The 19,926-nt window shown below is 49.2% G+C and overlaps 1 protein-coding gene across 1 annotated transcript in view; it reads right to left on the reverse strand.

Annotated features, from left to right (window-relative positions):
* Window positions 1-19,926, reverse strand: part of LOC135057187 (uncharacterized) — an 826,406-nt gene that overhangs the window by 230,259 nt on the left and 576,221 nt on the right. Inside the window, 2 exon segments of the mRNA XM_063963085.1 lie at window positions 1,694-1,802; window positions 1,970-2,067. Coding sequence (XP_063819155.1) covers window positions 1,694-1,802; window positions 1,970-2,067 — 207 coding nt within the window.

Raw genomic sequence — 19,926 nt, forward strand, 5'->3', positions numbered from 1 at the left:
TAGAACCTGAATTACCCCTACTTTAGGGTCACTGCATAAGGGATTTTGTAACCAAACTGTCCGCTATTGGTAACACGCATAAGAAAAAGGTTAAAACCTTCTATCCAGATCTCTCTCATTACATCTAAAGACCGCCAATTTCAGGACTTTTTCCCTTTCTGAGGGGAAGTAAGCCGCAAAAGCGCATTCGCCCTGTCCGCAGGAAATACTACACAGCGCATACTGTGTTTTTAAGTGTTACAGGTTTGCTTGTTTTATGTCCGTTTATGAGTTCACTGTTCGTTTAACCCCTGGTATACAGATATTAGGACCTCTCACCCCTCCACCCCCTCCCCTCCCCTACATCCCATAACCAACCCTTCCCTGCATTTTAAACCCGTAACCCCATACGCCTATGCCCATATATACTGTATGTCCTCAATAAAATTTTTTTTACATGTTTATGAGCATTATATCACGTTACACAATAAAGGAAACATTTTAACCAACACATTGTCTCCATCACCATTTACTATTGTTAAAGAGGTTAGCGCAGGAATACACACTTTCTCTCTGGTCAGATCTCTGGGCTGGTAACATACAGTGTCATGATATAAGGGGGTGAGCAGGAGTATAATAGGGGCTGATGGCTCCTGATGTATGAGATACACCAGAGAGTGTGGGGAGGAGACTGGTCAGATCTATGGGTTGGGAACACACAGTGACATGATGTGAGGGGGAGAGTAAAAGTCTAATAGGGGCTGATGGCTCCTGATGTATGAGATACACCAGAGAGTGTGGGGAGGAGACTGGTCAGATCTCTAGGTTGGTAACACACAGTGATATGATGTGAGGGGAGAGCAGGAGTATAATAGGGTCTGATGGCTCCTGATATATGAGATACACCAGAGAGTGTGGGGAGGAGACTGGTCAGATCTATGGGTTGGGAACACACAGTGACATGATGTGAGGGGGAGAGTAAAAGTCTAATAGGGGCTGATGGCTCCTGATGTATGAGATACACCAGAAAGTGTGGGGAGGAGACTGGTCAGATCTCTAGGTTGACAATGACATGATGGAGAGCAGGCTCACCCACAATGACATAGGGGCTGATGGCTACTGACTCACCCACAGGGCAAATATCTTTATAGTGACAGAGAAAGATGTAGACTAAGTTAATGTTGTGGTGACTGAGCAAGAATAATATGTGACTCTGGGGGTAATTCAGATCTGATAGCAGCAGCAAATTTGTTAGCTAATGGGCAAAACTATGGGCCTAATTCAGACCTGATCATAGCCGTGCAAAATTTTGCACGGCTACGATCAGGCACACTGACATGCGGGCGGGACGCCCAGCACAGGGCTAGTCCACCCCGCACGTCAGGCCCAGCCCCGTCGCACAAGTACAAAAGCATCGCACAGCACCGATCAGGTCTGAATTAGGCCCTATGTGAACTGCAGGTGGGGCAGATATAACATTTGCAGAGAGAGTTAGATTTGGGTGGGTTATATTGTTTCTGTGCAGGGTAAATACTGGCTGCTTTATTTTTACACTGTAATTTTCAACACACCCCACCGAAATCTAACTCTCTCTGCACATGTTATATCTGCCTCCCCTGCACTGCACATGGTTTTTCCCATTAGCTAACAAATTTGCTGCTGCAATCAGATCTGAATTAGGCCCTCTATTCTGTAATCAGTGATTATTACTCACCTGTGCTGATATCTGTAGGGATTTCCTCCTCCTTACACTGCTGATAGCCCCTCACACATGTCTCTTCTTCCTCTTTATCTTCTACCTTAATATTAGACAGGTTTTCCCCCTAAATAAGCCACAAAACAATAAAAGAACACTTTAATAATGTCTGATTTGTGTAACGGAGATTAAACAGAAGAATATCAATGTGTAAGATATAGATTTTCTACAGATCATATAGTGATAAGGAAGTTTAGCATTTTGATAAACGGTGAGACCCTAAATCAGATCTACCTGATCCTCATGTGGGGTCCTGTGATTCTCCTCTGTACAGTCCTGGGAACGAAGAGGATGTGGACATCCCTTTGGGGTATCCCTGTGACTGGGTCCATCTGTAGGAGACACACAGTATATATGTGAATATGAGATGATATTTGTATATAGGGGGACCTCAACACAGCTCTCCCTTTACAATAAATGAACGTCCCAGTGAAGTGAGTGGTTGGTGATTCTCCCTCATCACGTCCTTGTACAGATTGTTGTGTCCCTCCAGCATGGGAGATAGACAGTGACATCCTGACAACTTATAGGAACCTGTCACATACAATGATACAGTCGTCATCCAGACACCTCCCCTGGTGTTACTGTATAATGCCCCATTCCCAGCAGTCACCTCTCCAGTCATCACCCAGACACCTCCCCTGGTGTTACTGTATAATGCCCCATTCCCAGCAGTCACCTCTCCAGTCATCACCCAGACACCTCCCCTGGTGTTACTGTATAATGCCCCATTCCCAGCAGTCACCTCTCCAGTCATCACCCAGACACCTCCCCTGGTGTTACTGTATAATGCCCCATTCCCAGCAGTCACCTCTCCAGTCAGCAGATGAATGATCTTGTTGGTGAGTTCCAGGATCTTCTGGTCATTGTCTCTCTCATGTATCAGTGAGTGAGGTGGAGACTGTGTGAGATGGAGGATTATGGGTAGCATAAGCTTTAGAAAGACCCAGGAAGGAAATGTTATAACGTCACTAACAAACTGTGGGATGCATTATGGCATTTCTCCCACCATGTATTAATGTGGCGGTGTGCGCTGTATGTCAGGGATGCCATGAGCCCGTCATCGGCTCAGCTGCCTAGAAGGTAGCAAGCCGATATGCAGGCCAGTATATGAACAGCCCGCAGGTGTCGTTGCCCATACAACACAGCAGGGACAGCGCTGTACCTGGCTCTGGAGGCATCCGGACTGCACAAGAGATCTCATATGAGTAGCGAGATCTTGCGCATGCCCAAAGGAGCCGGTCGTAGGAGACCTAGCGCATCAGCCTTAGTTGATGCGTTGTGTGCACAGGAGGGGATCGCTCCGGTAGACAAGATATTTATACATCTAGTCGGTGTGGCTTCCCGCTTTGCCTCGTTATTGCTATAGCGTCACAAATAAGATTTTAATTACCTACCGGTAAATCCTTTTTTCGTAGTCTGTAGAGGATACTGGGGTCCACATTAGTACCATGGGGTATAGATGGGTCCACTAGGAGCCTTGGGCACTTTAAGAATTTAACAGTGTGGGCTGGCTACTCCTTCTATGCCCCTCCTACCAGACTCAGTCTAGAAACTGTGCCCGAGAAGGACATATCCTGAAGATGGATTTAACAGAACAGGTGAGATTCGAACCAGCACACACAAACAAGAGGAAAGCCATGCTAACCAAACTTGAACAGGAACAACAACGGCTGAACCAACAACAATACTTAATAAGTAACAGTGCAGGAAAACACGAAGCACTGGGCTGGCGCCCAGTATCATCTACGGACTACGAGAAAAGGATTTAACGCTAGGTAATTAAAATACTATTTTCTCTTACGTCCTAGAGGATACTGGGGTCCACATTAGTACCAAGGGGATGTACCAAAGCTCCTAAACCGGGTTGGAGAGTGCTGAGGTCCCTGCAGAACTGATTGACCAAACTGAAGGTCCTCAGAGGCCTAAGTATCGAACTTGTAGAACTTAGCAAACGTGTTCGAACGTGACCAAGTAGCCGCTTGGCAGAGATGTAAAGCCGAGACACCCCGGGCAGCCGCCCAGGAAGAACCCACCGACCTAGTAAAGTGGGCCTGTGAAGATGTACAGTCTGAGTTCAGCTCTATCCTCATGAAAAATCAAATAGGGGCTCTTGTGAGACAACGCCACCAATTCTGACACACGTCTTGCCGAAGCCAGGGCCAACAGTGTGACGGTCTTCCACGTAAGAAACTTTACCTCAACCTCCTGTAAAGGCTCAAACCATTCAGACTGGAGAAACTGCAACACCACGTTGAGATCCCAGGGTGCCGTGGGAAGCACAAAGGTCGGTTGGATGTGCAGAACGCCTTTTAAGAACGTCTGAACCTGGGGGCGTGGCCACGGCAGCAACGGAGTAGGGAGCGGATCTCGGGAGCTCCCCGAACAAACTTCTCCTGTCACCCATCCTGACCCTCCTGGTGAGCCTGCCCGGGCTGCATACCTCCCCTGTACTGCCGTGCGCTGCGGGAAGCCGTTTGTCGCGGTCTCCGGGACTCGAGGGACGGTGCTGGCTGATTTCCGGCCCTGCGGCCTAGGCCTCCTCCGGATCCCCGGCCTCGATTTCGGCGCCCTCGGCCGCGGAAAAACCGGAGCTAGAGCGACGGGAAGATTACATCCGCAAACACCCTAAGAAGGCTGGGGGGTGGAAGCTGCCTCTCCTCTCCCAGTTTGGCTGCGGCCCGGAGCCCTAACACCCAGAGAAGAGGAGAAAAATAAAAGGTACCTCTGGGGAAGGGGAAGAGACACTGCGGCCATTTTGTGAGAAGGGAAACTGATCTCCATGCTTGGAAGGGCTGCTCTCATCTCTGCTGCCCAGTGATCTATTTATGCACACAGGAACTTTTTTCATACATTCTGATATCTCCTTCTACTACTCTCCTAATAACTATGCTAATACCTACCTGAGATTGGAGACAAAGCCAGCTATTTATATTGCACGGCCCTCCCAATATAACATCAGGAACTGCACATAGATCAGATCTGCCTACATTGCTGTGCTGCATCAGCCTCCCACAGTGTACTACGTACCATCATCCTACTTTATTCCTCTGACATATTGACTGGACGATTGATTCCCGCCACTGATTATACGTGGCCTGGCTGCGCCCGTCATCTAGCTACAACCCTATACTATAGCCTTACTCTGGGAAGAGTGTGACTGCTCCCGCTCAACATGGTGGGGGGCGGCCGGAGTGCGGCCGCGGCCAAACTTGAAAAATTTACCAGACAACCCAACCCTAGGGCTGCACCGGCTCCTTCTCGTGAAGCCTCTCCAATACATTCGACCTCCCCTCCTGAGACAGCGGTTAATTCCCCGGAAGCAGTGGGGGCGCCGTCTATTCAACAAGTGCTGGAGGCTATAGCCGGCAGTGAACAACGTCTCTCCGATAAGATGGAAAAGGTGCAGTGTGATCTCTCCTTGCTCCGCCAAGATGTACAACGTATCCGAGAGCGAGTGGGTGAGGCGGAGACACGGGTCTCCAACCTGGAAGATTTATGTGGCCCCCTTAAGCAGTCCGTATCCACGGTGACCCAGCAGGTCTCCTCACTTCAAACCAAGCTCTTAGACATGGAGGGACGGCTGCGTAGGAACAACGTCAGATTCGTAGGCCTGCCTGAAAAAGAAGAGGGTTCGCAGCCGGAGGAATTCCTTGAATCCTGGCTTAAAGAAATGTATGGCGCTGAGTCCTTTACGGCCCAGTTTACGGTGGAGCGAGCACATAGGATACCATCTCGGCCTTTACCCCCAGGAGCCCCTCCTCGCACCTTCATCGCTAAATTCCTGCACTATAAGGACCGTGACTCGGTTCTCCGCTTAGGTCGCACGAAGGGCCCGCTGGTCCGCAATGGAGTCAAGGTGTCGGCCTTCCCGGACTTTGCCGCAGATGTCCAGAAGGATCGTGCCCAGTTTATGCCCATCAAAAGACGACTGCGAGACCTTAACATTTCATATTCCATGCTGTTTCCCTCAAGGCTCCGAGTCGTGGCGGATGGGGAGACCAAGTTTTTCAACTCCCCTAGAGAGGCGGCCCAGTGGCTGGACAGATTTGCACCGGGTGCTCGGCAACTGGCTCCGGACTGATCTCCTATGAAAGCAGCCCGGGACCTGGTCTGCCGGAGGCTTGATCATGGTTCGGGGAGCCCCCCCTCTTTGCATTGGTGGCTCAAGACTTGCACGGCCAAGCGGCATTGGTCAGAGAAGGTTGGAGGTTCAGCTAAGAATCTAGCCTTCCTAGCGCTTGGTAGTTAGCTTGATTGTTCGGGATATAAGTATGCCGAAGTTCGGGGTGGTATACGGGGTGGGAAAGGTTAATTGGGAAGCTGCTAGTTGCGCCTCCCTTTGCTGTTTTTGGGGTTTTATTTTATTTTTTTCTTTAGTTTGTTATTTTTCTTATTCAAGTATTTACTGAGGCAAGGATGTTTTATATTCAGATGCTATGGCTTACAATGCAGGGCTCATATACGTCATGTTTTGTGGGTGTTGATAATGCTTATACTCAAAATGTATTCTGGGAGAGGTCCATCCGGAAGGTGTTTAGAGCATATAGGGGGTCATGATTAATCTGAAAATTCTGGCATGGAATGTTCGAGGTCTGAATAACAACATCAAACGTTCTTTGATACTTAATATGATTAAGAAATATGACCCGGATATTGCATGCCTCAGTGAGACCCACTTGGAGGGACATAGGTTACTGTCCTTACGACGGGCCTGGGTGGGCTGGGCATATCATGCCTCCCACTCCTCCTTTTCTAGAGGTGTCTCCGTTCTGATTAAAAAGACAGTGCAGTTCGAGTTGATATCGATTAAAACTGACCCGTATGGAAGATATGTATTTATAGAGTGTAAGCTGAACTCCCAGCCATATTACATCTTAGCAGTGTATGTCCCCCCTCCGTTCTCATATAATGTGCTGCAACAAGCTGCGTCCTTCATAGCTCCCTCCCCTAATACCCCAGTGATTTGCTTGGGGGATTTTAATAACGTCCTGGATCTGTCTATGGACCGATGGCGCTCCCCACAGGCTGCGCTGGTGGGAGGTGGTCCTACCAAGTTTGCGGATTTTTTGAATAGTTTGCAATGGGTAGATGTGTGGCGACTTCGTCATCCCGCGGCTCGTCAGTTCTCCTGCTTCTCCAGCACTCATGGCTCCTTCTCCAGAATTGACCTGATGCTGGTGTCCCCCACCCTCGTCCCTAGGATAATTGACGTTCACTACGAGGCTCGAGGGGTTTCCGACCACTCCCCTCTGATGATGACTCTTGCTGTGGAAAGTCAGAGGGGGCACTCCTATTGGAAATTGCACCCCTCTTGGCTGACCCAGCTGGGGAACTGCGGTGACTTGGAGACTCAATGGGAGGGGTACTTTGGCGACAATGTAGGGTCTGCCCCGGGTACAGTAGTTTGGGACTCGTTTAAGGCGTTCTTGAGAGGATCATATATTGGACGAATAGCGGCTCATAAAATGGCCTCTAGGGAGAGAGAACAGGCCCTTGAAAAAGATGCTAGGGACCTAGAGTCCCAATATCTATCTGACAGCGCCCCCGCGACAAAGACAAGATGGCTGATGGCTCAGTCAGTTTGGTTGGCCCACCTGTCTGATAGAAACTCTCGCTCCCTTCTTTTTAAAGCTACTAATATATATATGCAGGCTGATAGAACGGGAGGCCTCCTGGCCCGTCTTATACATTACGATCGTCCTGGGACCACAATCACCCAAATGTCCGGAGCGGATGGCTCTCTTGTCGACACCACACCGGACATTGCGCTGTTATTCCGTTCTTACTTCTCTGAGGTTTATAATTCACAGTTGCAGCGCTCTGCTTCAGATCTGTCATGCTACATGGGGGGTGTTCCGCTGCCCGCGCTCTCCTCTGAGGCCCGAGAGCTGCTGGAGGCACCTTTGACGTTGGAGGAGGTGACTGCGGCCATTGGTATGTCCCCTAATGGCAAGGCTCCGGGATGTGACGGAATCCCCTCCGAGGTATACAAGAATCATATTGATTTTTTTGGCCCCAAGCTGCATGCCCTGTACTTAGATATATTTGCCAGTAACGATCTCCCCCCCTCCATGTCAGAGGCAATTATAATAGTGATTCCAAAACCCGGTAAAGACCCTAAATCTCTGGACTCCTATAGACCGATTTCCCTGATTCCCACCGATGCCAAGATCCTGGCAAAGATATTGGCAATACGGCTCAACTCAGTGATAACCTCCCTAATTCATCCGGACCAGACCGGCTTCATGCCAGGAAAGTCCACGTCTATCAATTTACGTAGACTATATACCATTTTACAGCTCCCGCATGAATCCCCCTCTGACTCGGCTGTGGTCTCGTTGGACGCGGCCAAGGCCTTTGACAGCATTGAGTGGGCTTATTTATGGGAGGTGTTGGCTCGTATGGGATTTGGACCCAATTATATAAAATGGATTAAACTATTGTATCAACATCCGACTGCCAGGATCTTGGTGAACGGTTATGTGTCCCCATCTTTTCAATTGACCCGAGGCACTAGGCAGGGTTGCCCCCTGTCCCCTACGCTGTTTGCCTTGGCCATCGAGCCCCTGGCATGCTTGATTAGATCGCACCCGGATATTGTGGGAATATGTACAGGTTCACGTGAGGATAGGATAGCTCTATATGCCGATGACATGTTGATGTTTTTGCAGGATTACACCAGGTCAATGCCCAGCCTGCTGAGTGTGATAGAAGGCTTTGGAGATCATTCGGGCCTTAGAATTAACTGGCCTAAATCATACATTATGCCAGTTATAGGCCCCCCTCCTACTGTTTCCAGAATCCCCCTGCCTTTGAGTTGGACGGTACAATTTAAGTACCTTGGAATCCAAATAACTAATGACCCTTCTGATTTTGTCCCCCTGAATCTAGATCCGACCACTCAGTGGGTCATGGGCAAATCTAAGACTTGGTGTAAGCTTCCACTAACGGTCTCTGGCAGGGTTAATCTCATTAAAATGATTATACTCCCCAAACTCCTGTATATTATTCTCCAATCCCCGGTGTATATCTATCCAATATTCTTTAGAAAATTGAATAGCGTTCTGTCCTCACTGATCTGGGCTAATAAAAGACCTAGGATACAGCTAAATACCCTTACCAGACAGAGATCTGACGGCGGCCTGGCTCTACCTAACTTTCAGATATATTACTTCGCTGCTCAGATGACTCATATCACTATATGGGCACAAAACTCGGGGACTGACTCTTTGCATTGTGAGTTTATCCGTTGTTACTTTCCCTACCTCTCTCCTATGCAGGTGTTACTAAGTGGGAGCATAGCTAGATTTCTTCCCCCTATCATTTTTCAGGCCCTAAAGATTTGGCGGGCCCTGAGAGACCTTTTGAGATATGACGACCTAGACCCGGATACCCCCTTGTGGTACTCTGACTGGCTCCCTGAACTGCATGCACTTGAGGGGCGGGAGGTGTGGGCCCCTAGATCGGTGATATCTGTCTCTCAACTTTATCTAGATAATACATTAAAATCCTTTCAACAACTGAGGGATGAGTTTGACCTACCCAATTCCTACTTCTTCAGATACCTCCAGCTTCGGCATGCCCTCCAGACCCAATTTGCTGAATCACCTCCGCGAATCCTCCCATTTCCCATCAAGACATTTGTGACCACTTTGGGTCAGGCTAAGATGGTCTCACTTGCGTATGGATATCTTCTTACCAAGCTCCATACGGACCCTTTGACGCGTCTCCGTGGAAGGTGGGAGGAGGATTTGGGTCTAATAAATGAGGAGGACTGGGCCCTCGCTTTAGAATACCCTGCTAAGGTTACCAAGTCCCTTAGATATCAGCAGATTCAATTCTTCATCTTACACAGAACATATATGACTCCAGCTAGGCTGGCTACGTTCGGGACGGGCAGATCTAATCTCTGTCCTAAGTGTGGGGGGGCGGTGGGAACATTCTGGCATCTGGTGTGGGATTGCCCGAGGTTGAGGGTGTTCTGGTCGGGGGTCGGGTCAATTCTGGAGAGTACGGGAGTGCCTGGCGGACTGCTTACCCCACAATTCTGTATCTTGGGAATGGGGTGCCTTGCTCCTGGGTCAGTTTCAAGGGGTCTCTATGCTCTAAATGTATGTGCCTTGGCTAAGGTTTGCATTGCAAGAATGTGGATGGCCCCCAAAGGACCGTTAATATCTGCACTTAAGGCCTTGATTAATGACACTATAATTAAGGAAAGATATGTTTACATGAAGCAAAGTGCATCAGCTAAGTTTGAAAGAGTTTGGTCTCCATGGCTAGATTCCCCCCACTCTCGTCTTGTTCCCCAAATATAGTAGACACTGAAGTGCAAGCTTGTCAATAACCTAATGCGCCTGATGTGTACTGAGATGATGACGGCTGGGCCCTGCGAGCCCTCTTACTTACTTATGTGTATGACTAGTGGAGCCCTGAATCTAACTCTCCTTCTTAAATTGCCTCCCTTGCCCTTTCTTTAGTTGTTTGTTATTTTCTTATAGTTTAGGTTGCGGGTTTAAATATAAAAATTAATGAAGACTAATATAGATGGTTGCGGACTTCGTAGATCATGAGAGTCTGAACATTGGGAAATCCTAGTATACATCTTTATTGAAAATATTCTGATATCCTATTGATGTAGGATATGTGTAAAACATGGCTTTGATTCAACATGAATGGATGTAATGTTTGAGATATGATTATGATATGCAATGTCTGTACCTTAAATCTCCAGACTATTGAATAAAAATTACTTTATTAAAAAAAGAACGTCTGAACCTCAGGGAGAGAAGCCAATTGTTTCGGGAAGAAAATGGACAAGGCCGAAATCTGGACTTTTAAGGAGCCCATGCGTAGGCCAGCATCCACACCTGACTGCAGAAAAAGCAGAAAACGCCCCAGTTGAAAGTCCTCCGCAGGGAATTTCATGAGTTCGTACCAAAAAATATATTTTATACAAATAAGGTGGTAATGTTTAGACGTTACCCCCTTCCTGGCCTGGATCAAGGTAGGAATAACCTTGTCTGGAATCCCTTTCCGGGCTAGAATCTGACGCACAACTTCCATGCCGTCAAACGTAGGCGCGGTAAGTTTTGGTAGACGAACGGCCCTTGTTGCAGAAGGTCCTCTCGAAGAGGTAGAGGCCACGGATCCTCTAGGAGCATCCCCAGAAGGTCCGCGTACCAAGGCCTTCTTGGCCAATCCGAAGCAATGAGAATTGCTTGAACCTTTTCCCTTTTTATTAATTTGAGAATTCTTGGGATCAATGGAATTGGTGGAAACACGTACACTTTCTGACAGACCCATGGAGTCACCAGAGCGTCCACCGCCTGTGGGTCTCTCGACCTGGAACAGTACCGCTCGAGTTTCTTGTTGAGCCGAGAGGCCATCATGTCGACCTGTGGAGTTCCCCACCGACGTGTCAAGCACCCGAACACCTCCAGGTGAAGGCCCCACTCTCCTGGGTGGAGATCGTGTCTGCTGAGGAAGTCCGCTTCCCAGTTGTCTACTCCCGGAATGAAGATATCGGACAACGCCACAGGGTGTCTTTCTGTGCAGAAAAGAATCCGTGTTACCTCTGACATTGCTGCTCTCTGCTTCGTTCTGCAGCGCCAGAGGTCTGTTCCCGTGAACCTGCAATTGAAGGTTTTCTGGATTTACTTCTATTAACCTTGAAGGCAGTAGAAGCACCTTTTGGTTTACCTTTGAATTTAGCTGTCCGAAAGGACTGCAGAGTAGGAGCAGAGTAGGTTTGCCTAGCTGGGGGTGCTGTGGAAGGAAGGTATGTAGACTTACCCACCGTAGCCTTGGATATCCATATATCCAGGTCATCTCCAAACAGGGCTTCACTAGTGAACAGTAGGCTTTCTACGCCTTTCCTGGAATCCGCATTCCACTGGCGTAGCCATAAGCCCCTACGAGCTGACACAGCCTTGGCCGTGGAGCATGCGTGGAGAAAGCCTCTCTCTTTTAGGGCCTCCACCATAAAATTTGCAGAGTCATGTATATGCTGTAGGAGTAAAACTATCTCCTCCCTGTGTAAGGAATCTAAGGCCTCCATTAGATTACCCGACCATTTGGAAATGGCCCGAGTGATCCAAGCACAAGCTATAGTGGTGCTTTGGGCCACCCCCACAGCCGTGTACAGAGATTTGAGAGTAGTCTCAATCATGCAGTCAGCGGTGTCCTTTAAGGAGGCTGCACCTGGGACCGGTAAGACTATCTTACGGGCTAACCTAGAGACAGATGCATCAACAATCGGCGGGACCTCACACTTTTTCCTATCATCCTGAGGAAAGGGGAAAGACGCTATCAACCTTTTAGGGATCTGACACTTCTTGTCAGGATTGACCCAAGTTTCCTCAAATAGATAATTTAATTCCTTAGATGCAGGGAAAGTAGCAGAGGATCTCTTTTTTACATTGAAATGAGATTCCTCAACGTCCTGTATCACCTTATCAGGAATGTGTAGGACCTCCCTAATAGCCTCTATTAGGGCCTGTGTTCCCTGTGACAGACCTGCATCATCCCCACCCATGTCCACGTCACCTGCATCAGTGGCATCATCAGTGTTAGTATGCAGGATCTGTGCCAGTGTACGCTTTTGTGGACAAATGGTAGGGGTCTGAGACGCTGGTATGGCCACTGAATCTCTACTTATCAGGTCATTCATAGACTGTCTTAAGTATTGCGTCGCTTTCTCAGTTTGGGACAATTTATGAGAAATATTTGAGATCATCCCTTTTAGTGAATCTAACCACACTGGTTCTGACCCACTAGTCTGAGAAGGTGTACTATTCTAAGTACACTGTAGTGATCCCCCTGGGGACGAGAAGCACTATGTAGTGCAGGACACGCACTCTTTTGACATAGCAATAAGGGAAAACACACCCACACGGTAGAGAAGAGGTTAAATCACAGTTAACCCACAGAGTCCCCCCTAGGAAAAGACAAGAGTATGATGGAACCAGCCACACCGCGCCCTTATAGCCAATGTAAGCTTAGCCGGGTCGCAAACTAAGTACCCTTAATAGGGGCTTAGTATATCACTATTGCTCCCCCCTTGCTATAAACCCCCTGGTACCGCTGAGGTAAACTGGAGTCTTGATGGAGGAGATGCGCATCCCTGTGAGACTGTTCAGTGACATCTGCAGAGGGAAAATGGCGCTGGTGAGCAGCTGGGTCCGCACATAGTGAAACCTCGCCCCCTTAATGGCGTGCGGTCTTCCCGTTTTTTTATACTGGCTGAGGTAATTTGTGTGCTTAGCAGTGGGTCAGAACCCCTGTAAGCGTCTAGCGCCAGTGTGGGTATCAGTAGTGACTTCAGCTCACCCCTCACCGCAGACACACACCTGTACAGCGTGCTTCTGAAGCCTGGAGCCGCAGCATGCCAGCCAATGCTGCGCTCCTACCCTCGTGCCGCCATTACCGCCGGCGTCCTACTCACCACTCTTCTTTCTTCTGACTCTGTTAGGGGTGGCGGCGTGCTGCGGGAGGGTACGCTCGCCGTGGTGGGGCTTGCAAATGATTGCCTCAGGAGCTCAGTGTCCTGCCAGCGGAGAACAGGACCATTAACTCTTTAGGAAGTTGGGCCGTCCCACCCCCTAACTCCCATGAAGCAGAAAGGCTGGTACCACCCAGCCCTGCCTGAAATAGAACAAACAGAAAATAAATGCAGAAAACTCTTCAGGAGCTTCCCTAAGCGCGACCGGCTCCTCCGGGCACATTTTCTAAACTGAGTCTGGTAGGTGTCCGTAGAGGATGCTGGGGTTCCATTTAGTACCATGGAGGGTATAGACAGGTCCACTAGGAGCCATGGGCACTTTAAGAGTTTAATAGTGCGGGCTGGCTCCTCCCTCTATGTCCCTCCTACCAGACTCCGTTTAGAAACTGTGCCCGAGGAGACGGACATACTTCGAGAGAAGGAAATACACAGATAGTGGTGAGATTCACACCAGCTCACACATAACAAAAGGAAAGCCAAGCTAACCAACTTGAAACAATTCAGCAACGACTGAACCAACAATAATTAACCAAGTAACAATGCAAGAAAAACGAAGCACTGTGCGGGCGCCCAGCATCCTCTACGGACTACGAGAAAAGGATTTACCAGTAGGTATATAAAATCCTATTTTCTCTTACGTCCTAGAGGATGTTGGGGTTCCATTTAGTACCAAGGGGATGTACCAAAGCTCCCAGTACAGGAGGGAGAGTGCTTAGGTTCCTGTAGAACAGATTGACCAAACTTAAGGTCCTCAGCGGCTAAAGTATCGAACTTGTAGAACATAGCAAACGTGTTCGACCCTGACCAAGTAGCTGCTCGGCAAAGCTGTAAAGCCGAGACACCATGGGCAGCCGCCCAGGAAGAACCCACTTTATGGGTAGAGTGGGCCTGAACCGATTTTGGAAGCAGCAATCCTGCCGTAGAATAAGCATGCTGGATAGTAAGCCTGATCCAGCGAGAAATTGTCTGCTTAGAAGCAGGACACCCAATCTTGTTGGGATCATAAAAAACAAATACAGCGTCCGATTTTCTGTGACGAGAAGTTCTCTTCACATAAATCTTCAAAGCCCTCACAACATCCAAGGACTTGGAAGTAATTGAGGTGTCAGAAGCCACTGGCACCATAATAGGTTGGTTGATATGAAAAGACGACACAACCTTTGGAAGAAATTGCAGACGCGTTCTGAGCTCAGCTCTATCCTCATGGAAACTCCAGTAGGGACTCTTGTGAGACAATGCCCCCAATTCTGACACACGTCTTGCAGATGCCAATGCCAACAGTGTGACAGCCTTCCAAGTAAGAAACTTCACGTCCACCACCTGTAAAAGCTTGAACCAGTCTGATTGCAGGAACTACAGCACCACATTAAGATCCCAAGGTGCCGTAGAAGGCACAAAGGGAGGCTGGATGTGCAGAACCCCTTTCAAGAATGTCTGAACCTCAGGGAGAGCAGCCAATTGATTCTGGAAGAAAATGGACAAGGCCGAAATCTGGACTTTTATGGAGCCCAAGCGTAGGCCCACATCCACACCTGCTTGCAGAAAGAGGAGAAAGCGACCTAGTTGAAACTCCACCAAAGGAAACTTCTTGGATTCACACCAAGACACATCATTTTTCCAAATCCGATGGTAATGTTTAGATGTTACTCCCTTCCTAGCTTGGATCAGAGTAGGAATGACTTTGTTCGGAATGCCCTTCCGAGCTAAGATCTGGCGTTCAACCCCCATGCCGTCAAACGTAGCCGTGGTAAGTCTTGATAGGCAATCGGCCCCTGTTGCAGAAGGTCCTCGCGAAGAGGAAGAGGCCTCTGATCCTCCAGCAGTACTTCCAGAAGATACGCGTACCAAGACCTTCTTGGGTCGTCCGGATCGATGAGGATCGCCTGAACTCTTGTTCTTTTTATTAGTTTGAGAATCCTTGGGATGAGTGGAAGTGGAGGGAACACATACACTGACTGGAACACCCACGGAGTTACCAGGGCGTCCACCGCCACTGCCTGTGGGTTTCTCGACCTGGAACAGTACCTCCGAAGCTTCTTGTTGAGACGGGAGGCCATCATGTCTATTTGAGGTACCCCCGAACGACTTGTTACCTCCACGAACACCTCCGCGTGGAGGCCCCATTCTCCTGGACGGAGATCGGGCCTGCTGAGGAAGTCTGCTTCCCAGTTGTCTACTCCCAGAATGAAGATTGCTGACAGCGCCACCGCGTGTTTTTCTTCCCAGAGGAGGATTCTTGTTACCTCTGACATTGCCGCTTAGCTCTTCGTTCCGCCCTGTCGGTTGATGTAGGACACCGCCGTTACATTGTCTGACTGAACCTGAATGGCCTGATCTTGTAGAAGATGTGCCGCTTGTAGAAGGCCGTTGTTCATGGCCCTTAGTTCCAGAATGTTTATCGGAAGGATGGATTTCAAACTTGACCACTTTCCTTGGAAGTTTTCCCCTTGGGTGACTGCTCCCCAACCTCTAAGACTTGCATCCGTGGTTCGAAGGATCCAATTCTGAATCCCAAATCTGCGGCCCTGGAGAAGGTGAGAAGTTTGCAGCCACCAGAGGAGTGAAATTCTGGCTCTCGGCAACAGGCGTATCCACTGGTGGATGTGAAGATGAGATCCCGACCATTTGTCCAGGAGATACAGTTGGAAGGACCGTGCATGAAATCTTCCATACTGTAGAGCTTTTCGTAGGAGGCAACCATCTTCCCCAGAAGGCAAATGCACTGATGAACAGATACCCGGGCAGGTTTCAGGACATCCCGGACCATTGATTGGATCACCAACGCTTTCTCCACCGGTAGAAACACCCTCTGTACTTCCGTGTCGAGTATCATCCCCAGGAAGGACAGTCTCCTTGTCGGCTCCAAATGTGACTTTGGAAGGTTCAGGATCCATCCATGATCCTGGAGTAGTCGAGTTGAGAACAATGCCCTGTAACAGCTTCTCCCTGAAAGATGTATTTATCAGCAGAGGAGTAGCATCATCTCTGCCATGACCTTGGTGAACACCCTCGGTGCTGTGGAGAGGCCAAATGACAGCGCCTGGAACTGACAGTGACAATCCAGCAGCGCAAATCTCAGATAAGCCTGGTGAGGCGGCCAGATCGGAACGTGAAGGTACGCATCCTTGATATCCAGGGATATCAGGAATTCCCCCTCCAGACCTGAGATCACCGCTCTCATTGACTCCATTTTGAATCTGAACTCCCTCAGATAAGGGTTTAACGATTTCAAGTTCAAAATCGGTGTGACCGAACCATTCGGTTTCGGTACCACGAAAAGGTTTGAATAGTAACCCATGTGTTGCAGATGAGGTGGTACTTGAACAATGACCTGACTTAAGTACGTAAGAGAAAACCCTAGTTTGTTAAGTGAGGTGGAACTGGAACAATGACATTTGTTCGTACCAATTTTTGGATGGCTTCCTGTAGGATAGCCCTTTCCGTCAGTAAAGCTGGCAAGCCTGATTTGAAGAATCGGTGAAGCGGGAGTTCCTGAAACTCAAACCTGTACCCATGGGACACAATATCCCGTTATCCAGGCCCAACGACACCCAGACGTAACTGAAACGTCTGAGTCTCGCACCCACCAGCCCGTTCTCTAGGCTGTGCGGTCCACCGTCATGCTGAGGATTTTGAGGAACCAGAAGCAGGCTCCTGGGTACCTGTAGGTGCAGGCGTTTTGGATTTTGCCCGACCACCTCTAAAGAAGGTAGTAGGCGGCTTGGACTTCTTTGTCTTTGCGGTCCGAAAGGACTGCGATGGTGATGAAGAAAATAGGATTTTGGTTACCTACCGGTAAATCCTTTTCTCGTAGTCCGCAGAGGATGCTGGGGTCCATATTAGTACCATGGGGTATAGACGGGTCCACCAGGAGCCATTGGCCCTTTAAGAGTTTAATAGGGTGGGCTGGCTCCTCCCTCTATGCCCCTCCTACCAGACTCAGTCTAGAAACTGTGCCCGAGGAGACGACATCGAAAGAAGGAATTACACAGATAGTGGCGAGATTCATACCAGCTCACACAACAGGCAAATCCGGCTAACATGCTGGAACAGCTGAGCAACAGCTGAAACAGTAAATAACGCAGAACTTACCTAGGAACCAGGCAGTACTGAACTATAAAACCAAAGCAGGAAAACGCAGCGCTGGGCGGGCGCCCAGCATCCTCTACGGACTACAAGAAAAGTATATACCGGTAGGTAACCAAAATCCTATTTTCTCTTACGTCCGTGGGGATGTACCAAAGCTCCCAGTACGGGAGGGAGAGCGCGCAGGCTCCTGCAGAACTGCTTGACCAAACTTGAGGTCATCAGACGCCAAAGTATCGAACTTGTAAAACTTACCAAACGTGTTCGACCCAGACCAAGTAGCCCCTCGGCAAAGCCGAAACATCCAAGGCAGCCGCCCAGGATGAACCCACTTTACAAGTAGACAGTGGCCCTTAACAGATTTTGGACACGGCAATCCTGCCATAGAATATGCATGCTGAATAGTGAACCTGATACAGCGAGAAATAGTCTGCTTAGAAGCAGGACACCCAATTTCTTGGGATCATACAGGACAAACAGAGAGTCCGATTTTCTGTGACGAGCAGTCCTCTTCACATAGATCTTCAAAGCCCTCACAACATCCAAGGCCTTTGAAGCAATTGAGGAGTCAGTAGCCACTGGCACCACAATAGGTTGGTTGACATGAAAAGCCGACACAACCTTCGGAAGGAACTGTTGACGCGTCCTGAGTTCCGCCCTATCATGGAAGACCAGATAGGGGCTTTTACAGGACAAAGCCCCCAATTCCGACACACGTCGCGCAGAAGCTAAGGCCAACAAGGTGACAGCCATCCACGTGAGAAACTTGACCTCAGCCTCCTGTAAAGGCTTAAACCAATCCGACTGCAGCAAACGCAACTCCACGTCAAGATCCCAAGGGGCCGTCTGCGCCACAAAGGGAGGCTGATGTGCAGAACCCCTTTCAGAAAGGTCTGAACCTCAGGGATGGCAGCCAATTGTATCTGGAAGAAAATGGATAAAGCCAAAATCTGGACCTTTAGGGACCCCAATCTCAGGCCCATATTCACTCCTGCTTGCAGGAACAGGAGAAACTGTCCAAGTTGAAACTCCACCGCAGGAAACTTCTTGGACTCACACCAAGACACATATTTTTTCCAAATTCAATGGTAATGTTTAGATGTTACTCCCTTCCTAGCCTGTATCATGGTAGGAATAACCTCGCTCGGGATACCCTTCCGAGCTAAGATCGGGCACTCAACCGCCATGCCGTCAAACGTAGCCGTGATAAGTCTTGATAAACGAATGGCCCCTGTAGTAGAAGATCCTCCCGAAGAGGCAGAGGCCTTGGATCTTCCAGTAGTAGATCCAGCAGATCCGCGTACTAAGCCCTCCTTGGCCAGTCTGGAGCAATGAGGATTGCCTGAACCCTTGTTCCTTTTACAAGCTGTAGAACTCTGGGAATGAGAGGAAGTGGAGGGAACACATACATTGAATGGAACACCCACGGTGTCACCAGCGCTTCCACCGACACCGCTTGTTGGTCTCTCGACCTGGAACAGTACCTCCGCAGATTCTTGTTCAGGTGGGAGGCCATCATGTCTATGTGAGGAACCCCCCACCAACCGGTTACCTCCTCGAACACCTCCGGGTGGAGGCCCCACTCTCCTGGATGGAGATCGTGTCTGCTGAGGAAGTCCGCATCCCAGTTGTCCACTCACGGAATGAAGATTGCGGACATCGCCACTGCGTGCCTTTCTGCCCAGAGGAGGATTCTTGTCACCTCTGACATTGCAGACCTGCTCTTCGTTCCGTCTTGTCAGTTTATGTAGGCCACTGTGGTCACGTTGTCCGACTGCACCTGAACAGCCCGATCCTACAGAAGGTGTGCTGCTTAAAGAAGACCGTTGTACACGGTTCTTCGCTCCAGGATGTTTATTGGAAGAAGGGATTCCTGACTAGACCACCTTCCTTGGAAGTTTTCCCCTTGAGTGACTGCTCCCCAACCTCTGAGACTTGCATCCGTGTTTAGAAAGATCCAGTCCTGAACCCCGAACCTTCGGCCCGCCAGAAGGTGCGGCAGTTGCAGCCACCAGAGGAGTGAAATCCTTGCTTTCGGCGACAGACGTATCCTCTGGTGCATGTGTAGGTGAAATCCCAACCACTGGTCCAGGAGATCCAGTTGAAATTACCGAGCATGAAACCTTCCGTACTGTAGAGCCTCGTAGGAGGCAACCATCTTCCCCAGAAGCCGGATGCACTGATGAACCGATACCCGGGCAGGCTTCAAGACATCCCGGACCATTGTTTGTATCACCAATGCTTTCTCCACCGGTAGCTTGCGGAGGAGAACCATCATTTCTGCCATCACCTTGGTGAAGACCCTCGGTGCCGTGGAGAAACCAAATGGCAGTGCTTGAAATTGATAGTGATCGTCTAACAGTGCAAACCTGAGATAAGACTGATGCGGCGACCAAATGGGAATGTGGAGGTACGCATCCTTGATGTCCAGGAACACAAGGAACTCCCCCTCCACCAGACCTGAGATCACCGCCCTCAGACACTCCATTTTGAATTTGAACTCCCTTTGATAAGGGTTTAACGATTCCAAGTTCAAAATTGGCATGACCGAACCATCCGGTTTCGGTACCACAAAAAGGTTCAAATAGTAACCCTTGTTTTG

This window comes from Pseudophryne corroboree, chromosome 3 (genome assembly GCF_028390025.1).
Source record: "Pseudophryne corroboree isolate aPseCor3 chromosome 3, aPseCor3.hap2, whole genome shotgun sequence".
Lineage (NCBI taxonomy): Eukaryota > Metazoa > Chordata > Amphibia > Anura > Myobatrachidae > Pseudophryne > Pseudophryne corroboree.